At 38.3% G+C, this 18,412-nt stretch overlaps 1 protein-coding gene across 4 annotated transcripts in view; it reads left to right on the forward strand.

The window, feature by feature from the left end:
* Sona (sol narae) overlaps positions 1–18,412 on the forward strand; it is a 50,179-nt gene that overhangs the window by 20,415 nt on the left and 11,352 nt on the right. For all 4 annotated transcript variants that reach the window (XM_071780845.1, XM_071780846.1, XM_071780844.1 and 1 more), the window contains exons 3-6: positions 11,836–11,936; positions 15,988–16,048; positions 16,923–17,134; positions 17,397–17,486. In XM_071780845.1, coding sequence (XP_071636946.1) covers positions 11,874–11,936; positions 15,988–16,048; positions 16,923–17,134; positions 17,397–17,486 — 426 coding nt within the window. In that variant the 5' untranslated portion in view covers positions 11,836–11,873. The remainder of the gene's footprint in view (positions 1–11,835; positions 11,937–15,987; positions 16,049–16,922; positions 17,135–17,396; positions 17,487–18,412) is intronic.

Genomic DNA, 18,412 nt, shown 5'->3' on the forward strand with positions numbered 1-18,412 from the left:
AACGGGTAGAACCAGTTGACGTGGGCGAAAAAAAGAAGGTACACTTTCCACAAATACTATATCATTCCTCGGAGCCCGTCGTCACCCATCTCTCGGAAATTATTGCCATGCGCAGTGGGTGATGTTTTAGATCACGTGTTTCACAAAATATAAAACCATAGGAGCACGTATATAAGTAATAAGCCTGACAGTTCGTAACAGTGTCTTCATGTCTGTCAATCCAACTCGGATAGATCTCTCCTCGAAGCTCGAACTCCATTTTGCACAAGCACCGCCAGTCAATGTGAGTCAATATATACGTCTCATCGCGCTCATTACACGCTGATTACTCCACTTGTACATACATCGGTGATTCATTATCATACATCACCGGGCGAATTTATTAAATCTCAATCTCGTTATTAAATCACACATTGCTCCTCGTAACGATTACATGTATAATGATATTCGTACTTTCAATATTAATGAGAACATTTCAAAAGCAATTAATTATTTACAATATACTATATATCCGGCTAATTTCATCTCCGCAATATTCCAATAAGATAGTTTCTATTTCACGTAATTCTCGCGCTCATTATTTCTGATAATTTCAGGTCAGGAATAAAACATTAAATGAAAGACTTCTTTTTCGATTGCATGTAATTAAAAAATCATTAATCTCTCCGCGTCCGCGTTAGCCAATTTCAACTAGTCAAGTGTTTCGTAGATAATAGTTGTGTGGTAGGTCTGGGATATTTCGTACCTTGACAATTATAATATTCAACATTCTCTTGGTCAGATCCCCCGTCTAATTATGAAAGGATATACGTTAGGGCTTGTTAATAAATTTAAGAATTGTTACAGCAAACAGATATTAAAATTATGATTTACATACAGTTTCTTTTATCGATTACCCAAACGGTCCAAGTTTCGTTCGTTCAAGGTAAACTTGGCTATTTTCGGGTCCGCGGTAAATTAAAGAAAAATAAGCAAATAAAGTACCAAATGAGCGGAACGTTTTGAAAGTGTCACTTGCGTCAGTTATCAATATTATATTATTTATTATCGCTGATCGCTAATTAAATGAATTGTTTACGAGCAACACAATGTAATTAGTTTTTGTTAGTGAATGAAGTAATAATGGGGGCAAAAAAACGTACTGAAAAAAGCAATAGGATTCAATCTAAAGTAACACGGTTAACGGACGAATAAAAAGTTTGATTCAAAGTCAGAATTAGGTAAGGTAACGAAACGCAGATTTTTATCTCTTGCCAAATTCGGCCTTGCGTATAACTCAGGTTGCGTAAACGATTCAATTGTAAGACTTTGATACGGTAATTATAACTTTACAACGATGTTTGATATTTGTAATCGAACGAATTAATCAACGTATTACCGGGTAACGCAAATCGTGATAGCCTTAGAAGAACGTAGAACACGTAGAACAAATATTTTGAAACATGGTTACTCGTGCAACGTACTGTGCACAATTGCTAAATGTCATAAATGCACGGTATTTCTTATGTAAACGCGCAGTCATTTATTTCATTAAAGAGAAAGCTTTGTCGGCCCGCGAAATGTACATTGACTTTATACGACTTATGTAACGATAAATCATATACGTATATCGTTCGATTTACCATTGTCTCTCATCGTTTTCTCTAAAATTCTTGTGATTTCTACTACCGTGAAATTATACGACAGGGAGAGAATTTTTTTATGTTCTCGCTCCGGGTGTAAAATTAAGTTATAGCTCTGCAATACGCAGAGGACTTTGCTTTGAGAACTAAACAAGAATGAAATATCTTGCGGATGGCACTTTTCCGCGAAAGGCAAGCAACCGGTCTGTCGAATTTGTCATCAATAAAAAGACAAGAAGGAAATAAAATGATAATCATATGTTTTCGTCTCAGTTCTCAGACAATTTGGTGCCCGGCCAGACTGCGCGTGATTTCTTCTCTTTTTTTCTCTCTTCATAATTGACGATGTCAACCTGAAATAATGTTTGTCTCTCGTTGACTAATAAAAGATACGGGGAAACTTTTGTCCTGCGATTCATAGTGCAGAGAGGAAGATTAAATAAAAGCTACAGGCGAATGCATTGACGCGGTTTTTTTCGACGTTTCAGCCGACGTGTCTCCGATGTCGCTTTTTTGCACGTACCTTTTTCGAATTTAGATTCAAGCTCCGTCCGAACGATCGTATCGTCGATATGGCGTCAACCAGCAGTAAAACCGGCAAAATCGGTGTTTAGTCACCGCAATTTCATTGGCATACGCCTTTCTTTCTTCCACCACGCATGATGATATCGTTGTATATACATGCAAACCGGTTTTAATGAGATTTGCAAATTTCGGTGGCACGATATTCATTGACTCGCAAATCGTTCAATGGAACTTGAGATTATCTTGCCTAAATAAGAGTCTGAGTTGCTGTTTTCAGCGTAAGCAGCAACTTAGCACGTTGTTCAATCACGATCTCGCGATAGACATCGAAATAATATATTGTAAAAATACAATATACAATATACATGCATATAATACACAACGTTTTTTGTTCGAAATTTAAATAAAGTTTTCTTTGCAAGAATCGTTGAGGAGAATAGAAAAGAATTAGTTTCTTAATCATTAGAATATTGACATTAGAAATATTATGGAAAGTTTATTATTTCGATGCTTCGAGAAATTGAAAACAGTTTTCGAAATGTTGCAGTCAAAAGTTTAACTAGAGAGGATCCTAAAGATATCACACGGCGTAGTATTTTTTCTAAATATTATTTGGAGACACGCGCTGACATATCTACATGTTCCGATGGCTATTTATAGAAAATTAAGCATTTATAACGGATAACGAGAGATTGCGTAGTTAGAACGAAAATCCAGATTTTAGGAAACGACGTTCCCGATATATCTCGAGCGTGGTTTTCAAAAGTCACGAGTCATATACCGGTTTCGCGTTTGAAAGAGGAGGGGTCACCTATGAAAAATCGCAGCGTAAAAAAATACACGATACGCACGACTTCCGATTTTAGATAAGGTATTCGTTAATCACCCATTCGCTATTTTTTTAATGTCGCCGAAACGAAATAATCATTGTTTAACGCGTCAACGCTTATATATGTTTCGTGACTTGGAACTTATTACACGTTAATTACGCTATTATTCTAAAAATGTAAAAAATCACTTTACAATGATTGAAGGTTAACTTCGCTAACATACCGATCAGTCACTGCCCCGCTATAGCGTTATTGCGCATTGCGCTCATTAAAATCTCCGCCATTGAGGATTTTAACGCGTGTGGCGGAAATGTTTGAGGATTTTAACGCGTGTGACACCGGAACGTCGGACTGTGTAAAGTAAAAGATGGTTGCGGATATTTTTTTATATTTTGTATCAGAGATCAATGAAGACATTTTATTAATATTTTTGATATAAATATTTACCTAATAAGCTTATAACATTAAACTAAACTGAAGATTTAATCTTGCACATTTAGTAGATCGAGATATTTAGTGAAAAATAGAAAGTTATGACAAGCACAAATTTTTTAACAAATTAAAAATTTGCTAAACATTGCACCCTAACTTTCTTCGACACTCTTACTATCGTTATCTATGTATCTAACAATAAGTACGATACATAATTACGGACGGTGGAAGCTAAGCTTCCTACTTCGAACTAAACATATAATTTACAATGAAAAAAATTTGCATCCATATTTTCTGCTAACCAGCCAACAATAATAATGGTTATAGCGTGTGCAAAGAATGTAAGTGCGACGCGTGTACGACGTGCGAGAGAAAACTGTAAGGTGACTAAAAATCAAGAAGTCAAAGACACTCCGGAGGTGAAAGGGAACTCTGCCGGAAGTGCACTTGTACGTACTCGTACGCTAGTCCTCGCCTGAAATGCATTTCCCATATGCTCAAGGGAGGCCGGTAGGACCTCGATTTTCTTTCTTTTTCTCTCTCTCTCTTTCTCTCTCTCTCTCTCTCTCTCTCAAGGGAACGGCATGCACTCATGATTCTCATAAGACCAATTTCCGGGCTCCTTGAGTCGTGACTGACCGTCGGCCGGGCCGGACCTGAAAAATGCATCAAGGCGGAGCAGTTCCCATATCGACGACGCCGCCAAGCTGCGGAATGCGCGCAATGAAACGTAGGGAGGGACGGTTTCAGTCTGCGAACGTGTGTCCCTGAAACGTCGTGAGCACCTCATCCACTGACATGGTCTATGCCTCATGAGGAAACGACGAGGAGGATTTAAATAATTCTCCGCTTGTTCTTATAATCGAGTAAAAAAAAAACGAAAGTTTTTTTATCATACTTTTTAATGTGATTTAAACACGTAATGCGGATGTGGAATGCGCATGCCGTTTTCACTGTCATTCACTTACGAGAAAGTGAGCGTCGATCATCTTGAATTCATTCAATCGGTTTAACATAACTTAAATAAGTTAATAAATGTTTATCTGGATGGGTTCATTGTCTCGAGAAACGGTAATCTCGAGGGAACCGACAAAAGAAGTTCATTAGAACTGTAAGAAAAAGAGACCATAGAGCAGGTCAGAGAATTCAATTTGTTTCTGTCGAGTTTCACGGTTATGGACGCGCGCAGCCACGGACCGCGACATATATGTATGTACTTACATATCTGCGATTGCACACAATCTTGTCACGATACGCGCCTCGTTTAAGCGTTTGTTTCTTTTTTGTCCGGTTTAAAGCGGAAGTGGACGGGTAATAATCCAGCTCGGAGAAATGTACGCGTAGTTAAACACCGAATAGCAGGCGTCAGATGTAAGAACTTGTCACGATTTTTACACGTTCTTATATGCAATATACACACATATATACAGTTTTTGTGAAATTAATCTTGTGAAATAAGAATTTAAACAAAACTTCACCCAAAAAAGTTTATGGCTTACAAGCTTCAGAGTTCCCGAAGTTTGTAATTTTTAAATAAAGTTTTTTTACACGTTAATATTAATTTAATAATGAAAGGATAATCTTTGATATTATTTTCCGAGAGTCTTCTAAAGTTTTTTCTAGAATCTTATAAAATCTTTTCTACTTTCTATCACACAGAGACACGGCCGGTTTTGATTCGTCACGATCGCTCATCGGTTGTCTGACGCGGCGAGGCAATGTGACAGGCGCGCGTCATATAGTTGCGTTATTTAAGTACTGTTTGATAAACATGCTCACAAAGATATTATTATTTTTTTTGCCGATAAGCCGGAAACGATGAGGCGGACAGGTACATATAAATTAATGCTTGCGGTGACGGGAATCAATGCCTCGCGGCTGCGAGCGTCCTCGAGAGCGACTATGTATATTCCAAATGCCGCTTATGGCACTGTCCTCTCGTTTAGACCATAAGAGAAAGTCCCGCTGAACATGCGTTAATACCGCGAGTGAACTATATTGCGCGATGCATGCTCCAGTCACTTGCAAGATATACAGCATTGTGTGCGCGTTAAATATTTAATCGACGAAACCGGGAATGCTTGAAAATACATGCGCGGACACTCTTGTCGCATTATTATTTTCGTTAAAATATATAAGAATCATTCTCTATATTTTTTATTTTATATCTTATATCTTATATCAAGAACGAATAAAAAAAAAAACAGTTCACAATTACGCAATAATTGCTTTTAAAACGTTTCCATCGTTGATATCGCTAGACTGAAAGAAGCAGCTATCGCGATATTGATTTTTGTGAGTTATCGTTCTATCGTCCAGCTCAATATTTATTTAGGTCAACTAGGTCAATATTTACCGATCGGTGAACGGGACAATCGTTGTTTAATAAAAATCTACCAGCTTGCTCAATAAACGTCTCATTCTTGATATCGCTGATTAAACTCGACCTTCGGTCACTACTTTTCTACAGAGTCATTCTTCGAGCCGCGTAGACCCGAGTCACTTTAAATGCATTACGGAACAGCCTCTACACGAAAGCAGAATTAATCGTTTTGACATAAAAAAAAGAATATATAGCAGCCTTGAAATGCGATACGTGTGTCCCACGCGTTGAATTCTCATTCGAGACTCGTCTAGCGCGAGCGCGTGTTAAAGATCTCACTTCTGATGTGACATTGGCGCGTTCTCGAAATATCTTCCTATTTTGCATAATAGAATCCTGCCTCGCTCTTCTTCGCTTTTTTCTCTCTCTCTTTCTCTTTCTGTTACTTTTTTCCTCGTTGCTGTCGATGCATTGATTCACGCAACAACAACACCTCGTGTCACGCTCGATCGCGCGTCATCGTTGCCGCTTTCTTGGCAAGATGATGAAGACAGGGGTATTCAGCAGAATTTTTCGTTGCGCGAAAAGAAAGCAAAGGTAGAAAATCTGTTTGATCTGAATGCGTAGCATTCTCACGACAAAAAAGAAAAGTAATGTATTCGGTAATGCATCGCGGAGATGGATTCGCGTTCACTGCAAAATTGAAAGAGAGAAAGAGAGAGAGAGAAATTTCATGGCTATCACATCGAAATATTACAGCACATTAATAAGATGAAGGATCATCTATCTCCATTATCCATAGCTATTACCTCTACGCTAAAGTACTTTCCTACTTACCTAAAACACTTTCTGCGGAGTTTCATCGTTTGAAAATTAGTGTCAAGAGTTTTCGCGCGTTACGAGTGACGTGAAAGATTTTTCGCGACTTTAGTTAGGGAAACCTTAATAGCGGAACCTTGTTCTTTATTTAATTTCAAGCGGGCTTGACTTGAAAAGAATTTTAATTCAAGGCTCACCTGTATCGGAGATTTAATGTTGAAAATTGAAGAAGTTGCGAGAAAGTTAAGCAGAAGCCAATTCCAATTTGATCGAGAAAGCAATAGCTGAATTATGCACCGGTATAATTTTACGATGTCTATACGAAGTATCAGTGCAATCTAACTTGGAAAATATACGTTATATCGCTGAGATTTATCAAGAGCTCGTAAATATAAAATCTATGATTGCATGGAAAGGATTTATCTCTCGAAACAGGTTTCCTAATATCAAAGTCACGTACACGGACGATGTATACAGTTTGAGTTACATTTTTTTTTTTAATAAACTACATGTTGTAATAGAATTCGTGCACAGCTGAAATTTCAGCGTAACGATGTAATAAGTAGAAGCACAGAGCCCCGGTAGTCGCGCGATTTCTCACGACACTCGATCTGTCCCGACGTTTTCGCATTCCGGAAGTAGGTACTTTTCATTACTTCCTGCTGTTCATAAACGTATGATGGACCGAAGGAAAGTCATTGAACGCAGGATAGATGCCGTCGCCGATTAGCGACTTACCATTCATTGTATCCATCCGTTTTGCGAAATGGGAAATGAATACGTTCGCATAATAAAATTAGCGATTCTCCCTGCGCGAGTCGTAAAAGGCCTTCGACAAGGTAAATATCATAAATTTTCGCCAAACCACGTCGTTCAAAATATATCGAATCACTTTAATATGAACATATCACTTTAATATGGGCAGTAAAATTGAGACCCGTTTAAGAGGTTCGGCACCTATAAAATATAACGAACAACTTCCAGGAAACTCAATTTGATATATTACCTCTGCGCGAATCTCCCGGACAAAAAATTGTATATCATTAAAAGTGACTGAGCTCTTATGATAATGTTAGAGACCATTGACTAACGCTGCAAGGGATAAGAACCTTTTTACTTCAATGAAAATTTCGAAGAAATCATTTCTAAAAATAGTTACTTGAAATTCTAAAATTTTTCGAGTAGTGCGTACACAATCAGCGTTATATTTTCGTCATTGTACGAATCGATCTTTTGGAATTTGGTCTATTCCGCATACTATGTGTGCTGCACTATAAATTTAATGTACGTGTAATTTTTGAGAGGTAATTACGTTCGAGCCTTGATGCGATGCCGGTAATTCGCAATCTATCTGTTGCAATCCGTAGCTATTGATCTACATAGGAACCGACTGCATACTAATATTGCAACGTATACAAGTTACTCGGATGTTGCGTTATATAGGCGACCGTGTGTAAACGTTACGCGACACATAGCAGGCGGAGATAGATAACAATTTGATATGGGTATCTCCATGACCACCGATCTCGCAACCACTTTCCTACCGCTTCCTACCGCTTGATCTAAAACGCTGTCCAATCCCGTCTTCTCAAGTTAATCCGAAAAGAAAGTGAACGAGCATGGTGCACTCGGCGATATAAAATCGGCTCGAGCTTATTCCTCTCTCTCTCTCTCTCTCTCTCTTCTCTCTCTCGATTCCCTCATACATGGAATCGTGTCGTTTGCCCCTTCGACGAGGAAGGCGAGGAATTGCTTTTCGCAATCGAGATGCTCTTCTCTCGTTTTTCTCTCCTTCTTTACATCTTTCTCTCTTCCTCCCTTCTCGATCGTGTATAATACGATGAAACCAGTTGCCCTTTACTTGGCTTCGTCTTCGGCTTTCCGAGCGTAACGTTGGCATTTAAAACTCGCAATTACCGCCCGTGTTAATTAACGCCGCGCAAAGAAAGAGGACCGGTACATTCGTTTTGTTCACCCATAAAACGCAAGACAATAAAGCAAATTAGGCGTTACCGCGAGACCCGCATGGCCCAAACTCGTTTCCTTGAGGTCAGACGAAAGTGATATTCTTTTGTCCACGTAAACTGGATTTTTATAACATTTTTATAGGATAATTTAATATCCGTTATTTTCTCATAGTTAGGATCATTTGTCTCGGAATCGTGAAATGCACCTTAGTTAGCTCTTGCTTCATTTTCTTGCACAAGGTTTAACTTCATTAAGTCAAGTACAATTCATAATTGAATTAAGCAAATTAGACGCTGCGCAGAGCTCTTTTGCCTGCACGTAAATTGTTTCTCTATTTATATATAATTTGGGACAATTTAATATTTATTATCCTCTCATATAAGTGGTTGTTGTTGGATCAACTTCTCCGTGAAAAATATCTTTTAGCACGACCAAAGTAGCAATAAGATAAATGAAATGTCACCCTGATAATGCAAGCCATCGCCCAAAACTCGTTTCTGCAAGGTCAGGTAAAAAAAAACGAACGTTGTATTATTCATGCGATTTCTACTTTTATAATTTCGCATAAGCCAGTCATTCCGAATAGTCAGTCATTCGTCCGGTTTTTCTTACAGCTATTGTGTGTTGTTAGCATCGTTTTCTCAGTAAAATATGTTAGTTCACGCTTTGCAATTTTGTGCGAATTGCTAAATTGCACAAAATTGATTCGAAAAAACTAAGCAACAGTAAAACTAATTAGATGTCATACTGGAAATGCGAACAATGGCCTGAATTCGTATTCTATTGTTTGGCTGACTTTTAAGTGAAAGTATTTCTCTTCTATGAATTAATTATATTCGAGACGTTTGCGAAGATAACGTGCTTCTTTTGCATCATATATCTTTGAAATAAATACTTTTACATAGGAATTATAATGCTAATAATTCTGCAGTGTTGCTGGATGAATTTTTATCTACGATCACCGTTGACATTTTATATATATATAATAATTATAATTATTATTATAACTTTAACTTTGCAATCAAAATTTACGTAATTTAATTTTATCATTTCACGCTTTCGCCATATGAATGACTTATAAAATACCACAAAATATGACGGAGATTGATATATGACGACAGGTTTGAAAATAATTAAAATGAATAAATTATTGAATAAATTTCAGAAACAAAATTAAAGATTGAAAAATATGCGCAGCACTCTAGAATTGATGGTGTTATATTTATCCAATGAAGGTATGTACGGAGGTATAACGGAGAGAAAAAGAGTAGAGTGTTAGTATCTTTCTTTAGAAATTTCCGCAAATGGATCGCCATTAAGGATAACAATGCGGAGGTGCGCAAACGGTATACTACTACGCTTGAACACGATGTAATCTCGTAATTACTTAATGATTGCATGAATAATTTTCGATCAGAAACGATCAGAATTCATAAACAAAGCAGCATAATAGATAGATGCCCCTCTGAGGCATTGTGTGAATCTCGAACCTCCCTTATGACCTATGAAACCGTCGTTATTGTTGCACGAAGGTCGAATATATTACTCGGTTGAAGATCATTATCTCTTATTAAAACAGTGAGACATGTGTCTTCCTTCTCTTTTATTGCCGTGTGAGACTCCATTGCTGTCGTTACTCCCGAAGATTTCCTTATCCGAGCTATTCTTTTCGATTCGCGAGTCTCTTAATTCTTTTGTAAAATTATCACAACAAAGATATGGATCGTAGAAAGTAAAAGTTTTCAAGAGAAGAAGGAAGCTGTTGCAATTGCTTAAATGTCTTTCTTCTACAAGTGTTGTTGTGCTTGAGATAATGAGCAAAAAATAAATAATTTTAAATAAAAATAAATTAATTAAAATTAAATATAAAAAGATAAATTATATTATAAATAAAGTGTACAGAGATTTTTTTCAGCAGTTTATTTTCAACTATTTTCGTCCATTTCTTTAGAAGAAAATACATTAATCTTTTTTTACTAAAATAACTTGATATATGATTTTTATTATATAAAAATTGATTTATTAAAAATTGATTTATTAAAAATTGATTTTTAATTAAAATTGATTATGTAACATTTTTTAACATTAATAACTTTTCTGTCTCATATTTAAATATCAAGAGATGCAGAACGCACCTTACGATTGAAGATTAATTTACATAAGCAGCTTCTGTGCATGTTATTATCTTTTTAATGACTTCACTTAATATATTTTTAACGATTTTGTTTTCTTCAAAAGTTTAACTATGCATTCTGACTATATTATAAAATAGTCATAATGATATCAACAACTCGAAGAATTGCTCCTATAAATATTAACTGAAATTGATTGAAGTGGACATTAAATTGACTAAAGTTTACTTTTTATGGCTACATATATTCAGAAAAATTATCCAAATTTTAATTTTAACCGATATCCGATAATGAGCATACCCAAGCAAATTAGATTTACATCCCGCTGTTTTGCATTTCATACGGCCGAGTTTTTAAAATAAAATTTTCATAAATAACATCTAAAATTTGATAAATATTGCAATTTCGAACCCCGAACGCATCAAGAATTCTTTTCAAAACTCTGGCGCTTTCTTGAAAGAGTTCTGAATCTGCTTGGAGGCTATCGATCATTTCTTCCGGTTTCTTCTTCGCGATCAAGGATCGTCAGCTTCGACGCGAGACACGTCTCTCCGCGGATACTCTATGTTCTGTGTGTACGCGTGTGTTGGAGGCTTTTGACGCGAGTCTATTCAGCGTTAATCCGATGCAACGAAACTTTCTTTCCGGGATCGCCCCCGTCTCGTACTCGCGCGCGTATGTTCAACGCCGCACTCTCGTTTCTCCGCGCGGCGCGGCAGTTCTCAGTTTCATGCATGCGTGAACTCATCGCGACGGTTAGTTTCGATTCTTCATTTTCACATTTTGCCCACCGGGGATGTGGCAAAACAATTATATAATCCCAGAATTTCTTCATCGCCCTGGCGGGCGAAGTATCTCTTTTTGTCTACTCATCCGAATATAATAGACGCGACTCTTCTTTTCTCTTTTATTATATATATTAATCATGATGTCTATTGCAATGGGGAAAGGATGACGTTGAAGGATGAATTTCATTTTGTTAATTTTAATAAATAGACAGGTATATCCTTCTAATTAACTTCTCAGGGTTTAGACAGAAACAATGAGTTTAAGTACGTAAACAAATGTCAAGAACGCGACAGTTTCGAGTATACTTGGCCGTGTTCGCCATATATATACATTGAGCGCTAATTACCCTCGCTTCGTTCTCATTTACGAGACAACGATATTTTTTTCTGTTTCAGCGATGTGACGCAACCAGTCGGGAATATTTTTATGCAAAATGACTCGCGCCCTTGTCCTTCTCTGCATGGCCATCATTCTACCTCTCGTACGATGCCACAAGGTAAGATCGCAGCCAGGCATCGCCAAGACGCCCAAGGACACTGTTATCCCGTGCAATTACCTCTTTAAGACAAAGAACACGCGTGTCCGCGAGCGTGCACGCGCGCAGGAGAATAATTCTGCTGAATTAAAGCGAACGGCCGCAAAATGCGATGACGACTCTAATTCACGTTAATCACGTCGCTGCGAGGTAAACTCACGGTACGCGAGCAGCGTCATTTGATTTACGCTTGTGTCTCTATTTACTCAAGTAATATATCCTTCTCTTCCCTTTTCCCGTTTGCCACATTAATTTTGCAGAATATAATTTTAATTTTGTGCCTGTGCGCGCGTGTTGCACCACGCTCGTCTTTAAGGAGTTATCCTACCGTTCGTTTAATCCGCGCGCGACTCTAACGTTTGAATATTATTTAGCGCGATTATGGCACCGGAGGAATTAATTAGCTTGACGCTCGGTAGTGTGGGAGAGAAGGAATTAACGACGCCTCATAATTCCGCGCGTTACTTGCGATTAACGTTGGGTGCGCCGGCTATTTACGAGGGAATTATTCCAACGATCATTGATTATCGCGCTGAGATTTGCGCGGAACTTGCTAACGACACGAAGTTCCTTTAATGTAATGTCCTTTCAGCTTATCATAGTTATTGGCATATAACAAAAATTAAAAATCGTATTCACGAATTTATATATCTTTTATTGGTAATTAATCTGAAGTAAAAAAAATATAAATGCGAAGTATACTCTTAAGTTTGAAGATTGCAACGCACGTCTGTAGTTAAATCAAATCAATTTATTTTGTCAGATGATAATTCGCCGAATTTATTCTCGAGACCGGCAAGGTACCAATAAAGTGCGAAACACGTTTTACGAAATGGAGCTTGTTAACTGCAGATTAATGGCACTGACAGTTGCTACGTGTCAATTCTCAATAGTATCTGCCTAATTAAGAAAGCACGTGGAAAAAAGAAAGGATTGCGATTAATGGCACGTTACAACTCACCACGCGTCGGTTGAGCGCGTCATCTTGTTGTAGATAATCATCACGAACGTGGTCAATGGCCGGCTCTCCTCTAACTTACGTAAGAACCATCGCGCACCTCGAAATTGCGATAAAACCATCGAACCATTCGACGCTGTTTAGCCACCTTGCCTTGCTTTCGATTTTTTTTTTCGAGAAATTTAAAATAATCGCGCAATTCTTGTTACCAAGTCCGACGTGTACGTGATAATAACGGTTGACGAGAAGAAATGATGATCGAGATAAATTTTGTTAAAGCAAGATATCGACAATAATATAAAAGTTGCCAATTTTTAATTGTTGATTTAAAACTTGATTCATGCAGATTATATTATTATAAGAATTATATATAAAGTTTTTGGATCCCTGAACTATTCGCAAAACTCAATTTCGCATCTTCTGTTTCTGCGAGAAAATTCATGACTCAAACATTCGTAAGATAGATTAAATTGATTAAGCTATTCATGAATAATAATTTTATCATGAATACAGTAATATTTTTATCTGAATAAATCGGTACTAGCTTGTATATTTTATATTGATATCTATCAGAATATAATATGTGTTTCTTATTGAATCCCAATCAATAATTAAAATGCGACGGGTATTATGAGAGTTAAATTAAAAACGATATAAGTATATAATAAATAAATAGCTTGTCGAGATTTTTTTCAATAAAATATATGCCGCGACAAGCGCATTGACGTTTACTTGTACAAGTAATAAACTAAAGGCATGCACCAATAATAAAAATGTTAAAAGGTTGCGCGTGTTGTGTGATTAACGTTCACGTGCGCGAGCGCGTGTCTCGTCTTCGATAAAGCGCGAGAAGCGGTAGAACGCGAGTGTCGATAATAGACACGTTAAACATTGTAATCAAGTAAAACGGCGCTTCTCTCACGATAGCCGTTTAAATCATTCGCGGATAGACATCGCGGACCGGTCAGTCGACGGCCCGCCGACTTACGTAAATTCTCCGGTCGTTAGGAAACGGTACAAATAATTACTTTCAGATGAGAAACGCGCTCCGTCGATTTCCGGCAGCCGTTCCACGTGATTTACATGATTTCGCGATGTACTTGTTGCACCGGAGAAGAGAAAGAAAGAGAGAGAGAGAGAGAGAGACTGAAAGCGAAAACCGGAATGCTCCTAAGCCGAGAGAGTAATCTACTTTTCGCAGGAAGGGAAAAAAAAAGAAAGACGGCGTTTCTATTCGATCGACGGTTATGCTCGCAGACGCGTGAAAAGCATTACGATTAAAACGCGCGACTCGTGTCACGGTTGACGGGTATTACAAAATTCATTGTCGGCTCGGAAACCGTGCCTGAGAAATTCTCGATTGTTTGCCGTTCGATCTGACGTGAGATCGCTCGTGCATATGTGGCTCAAGGCAGATTTAAAAGAATCCTCGTGTCCGAACAAGAATATTAAAGAAATTAATATAAATTAATATAAAGCGAAAAATAATTGCACGCAACAGAAAGATTGAAGCTAATTTTAAAATGCTAAAAGGACATTATTACTATAATACTCTCAGAATTTATATGCTTATATATCGGATCAAGTGCATTGAAAGAGTTAATATACGTATATCGCGCGGAGGAGATTGAAAAAAAAAAAATACAATTGAAACATTGGGTATTTTACAAAATCACGGTTGCGTTTAAACAGGAATTTCGAGCGTTCGAACAAGCGAGGCGGTTATCTTGTCGACGCTTTGTTAGGAGCGAAACGATCGTTCGTATAGCGCAGATCGATCGATCGGAGGCTCGGCAATAATGAGCGAAAGTGATCGACCTTAGAACTCCCAGGGGCTTCGATCGATTTCCAGCTGCAGCTCGATCGATTTCTGTGACACGGCGCGCAAGCAAAACGCCGCTGTGAAATGGTAGAAGCAGACCTTGAAACGCGATTGGAAAACAGAATACGCGTGCACACACCCGTTAATTACGGGCCGTCGGCGCCGCCGCCGCCCCGCTGTAAAACCGGACGGGCTACGATTCTGAGAACACTTGAAAAATCACCGTCCTGACCTGAGCGAGCTTCTCAGCCAATTACCGCGATTGTCACAAGAAAAGAGACGTCACTTAAAAATGTGCATACTGATGCACAAGCTATTAATGTAATTTATTCAACTAGACAAATGTTAATTTTTATACATTTAGATTTACAGTATGTGTGTATCGAGGAAATTTTATTTTATTTTATTACCATTAAAATATTCTCTTTCTATTCTTATTTAATAAAAACCTCTTGGCAGGCATCATAATGTGTTGTTATTTAATCGCTCTTGCTGCCTGCATTGTGAAACGCGAAATTTCAAGTCGTGGATTAATCTACAAATTCCGAGCCGTGATAGCTCTACCGTTCGTGACGTAACTTTTTACAACACGAAACGTGATGTCTTTTTGCCGGCGGCGTTACCATTCTCGATTACCGTATCCATTTTGCTTCGCTATTCCCACGATATTGGCACAATGGGGACAATACACCGTCAAGCAATCGCTTTTAAGAGCCGATAAAAAAAAAGGAATAAAATAAAATTAATAAAACCGGAGTCATGGAACTGTCAAGACGCGCGAGCGAAAAAAACGTATATATGAGATGATGGCGTAATAACCAATAATGATTAAATTGCGAATCCCGGAAGCTAAATTTGCTCGCACAAAAGATCTCCGCGTATTCTTTCCCTGCCTATCACGTTCATTTCTCCAATAATTACGAGATAAGCACGCGCAGGAAACGCACGTCGTTTACGTCAGACAAATTAGCGGCAAGTTCCCTTTCGATTTATCACCTCGATTGATGCGCGCCGCGCATTCGCTTTTACACCATTGTGCCGCGCACGTCGTTTCGCATTTAGGAATCGTAAGTAATAAGCGTCGCGCGATCGATCCGCGGCGGTATCTCATCGCGGATTTATTCATGAGGCGATCGATAAAGCGCGCCGAGATTACGCGACGGTCGCGATCACGATTACGTAAGGATATTGCGACACCCGCGCATTCACCTAAACCCATTTGTGTGTTTCAGATCCACGAGCACATGACAAGGGAAGAGATGCTATCGGTGTTTTACACGGGACACGAGTCCGGTAATAACAGTAAAGAAAAAAGTAACTCACGCGTTATCCTTTCCTTTTTTTTATGCCTCGTTTCTTTCGGCGTGGCATTAAGAAAAAGCATCGGGCCACCAACTGATGTGATTCAAATCGCAGAAATGCGATTACAAACGCGTCAAGGATAATCAGATACTTACTTTAATTTATCGTCCCTATACCAGGTGTTCAATAATTCAAGAAAATTGAATGCATTATGCCGTGAGACTTGTAGTTTATTTTTTTTAAATAAGAATACTTTTTTTTTATGTACTTGACGTCACGTCGCGTGATCGAGAAAAGTTTTTCAAAACTAAATCCATTAATTCTGTCAAAGTAAGATCCGCAAATCCGAATTTAATGACGAATATATTCCGCCCAAAACTTTATTCACGTAGAATCTTCATCTTTCTTGTATCCTCGACGCGTCCCTGACAAAGAAATCAAGGATCAGAGGCGCAAATATATTTTTCATGCTCGACAACGGGCCGTTAAACTCCAATTCTACGTCGTGAATCATTCCCGTTGAATATTCATCTCGATTCCGTCATTCGAGAATCACCGTTTTGACGATCTTAGAAAGGATCTCCGTTTTGCCTGTCGTTTGGGCTTTTTATATTAAATGACCGTGATTTTTATTTATTTTTTTTGCGACGACCACGCTCGGCATAAGGAATCGAGTAAGAAACTAAATTCTGAAATGCTAAACGTAACTTTTGCAAACGCTAATAATGCGTAGTAAAACAATATTCCGAAAAGTATTACGGCGTTTATATTAAACGATCAAATACTTTTTTTTTTCCTTAACATCTCGTGGGGGAACAAGGACCCGGCAAATATAAACGGATTTTGCGTTCTCTCAAAACTATAGTGCCGCCGTACGAAGTCGTGCCTGTGTTGCACACGGTGCATAAGAGGAGCGTGGACGCGAAACCGCAGATTCACCTGAAGGCCTTCGGCAAAGATATCAGCCTTTCGTTGAAACCCACGGAAGGACTATTGACGGCCAACAGCCTGCCGATGTGGACTGTCACCAGGAACGCGTCGCAACCGGACGGCCTTCGTTACGAGAGGGTGAAGGATGTAAGTGATCTCCTTTCGGCATATTTAATTATCGAGAATTTTACAATTTCTCTGAAATTCACAGATTCTCTCGATATTTATCACCAAATTGAATTATTTGAAAACAATCGGTCGAATTTTCTTTCTTCATACAAGATGTCCTTGAAAATCGAAGGGAATGTAACAACGCGTGGTTCTGAAAATTCATTTAATCGTTCGGTCAGATAATTATATATTTTTGCCCAATTGGCTTCTAACGAACCGAACCTTCTAATTGTTCCAGGTCGATGTGGATATCGGTGACATTTATCAAGACACGGAGAACATGGCTTCCATTCTGCTACACCGAGACACGAATGGGAAAGTGCGCGTTGTAAGCGGCCATTCTTTCTTAATGTTCCTTTCGTCACCACCCTATTATTGCGGGTCGTCTTTCGTCAACCGACGCGACTCGCTTAGGACCTGTGTTATAATTATAGCAGTATCGCAATTCTCGTCCTACCGCACGGCGTAACAATTTTACGACGATGGGCGTAAAGCAACTAAAAACAATCGCTGATACAATCCTATATAGGCGATAAAAATTCGCAAGAGATTCGCCGGACGCGCGACTAACTTACATTTCGGATTATAATTTATACTTCAGGAAGATAGAGAGTATCTCTCTTTTATATCTTTAAGTTTTACTAAATTGTTCACTCTGCTATAAGATTAATTTATGATCGAGCGGAAATGAAAACGGCGTATATGATGAATCTCGCCAATGAAGATTTATTATAAGTAATTAAAATGTTGGAGCGAGCGTCTGGCGTGCTGTTCCGTCGAATGCGGCCAACGTCGTCTCATGAGTTATGACACCTATATTTTATGGACAACCTACCGAGTTTCGTTATCCTCGCGAAATAGTCGTAAACTGCTCTTCAACAAATGAGTAAGGTTAGCCGCATATTTAGCGAGCAGTCGCATCGCTTGCTTAAATCCGAGATGAAACTTCTCTCGTTGAGACGTTCGTAGTTCCTTTTGTTTTAAGAATTAAGAAAGAAAAACTCTTTCTGCGAACTGAGCGGTAGCTTTGTTCTCTTATTCTCTTATTTTTGCAAAGATCATGAATTGAAGATCGTCAATGAAATCTTAATGTCAAATTTATATCTGAATGTCTATTGTAGATAATTGAATGAAATTACGACCGTGGCATTAAAGTTACCTAAATACCGGCGATATCGCAGTTTTGACATTTCGATCTTACACTCGCAACCGATATCTTCCTCGCCTTGGTCGGGACAAAATCTCGCGTGAAGG

Source organism: Temnothorax longispinosus, chromosome 6, assembly GCF_030848805.1.
Source record: "Temnothorax longispinosus isolate EJ_2023e chromosome 6, Tlon_JGU_v1, whole genome shotgun sequence".
Lineage (NCBI taxonomy): Eukaryota > Metazoa > Arthropoda > Insecta > Hymenoptera > Formicidae > Temnothorax > Temnothorax longispinosus.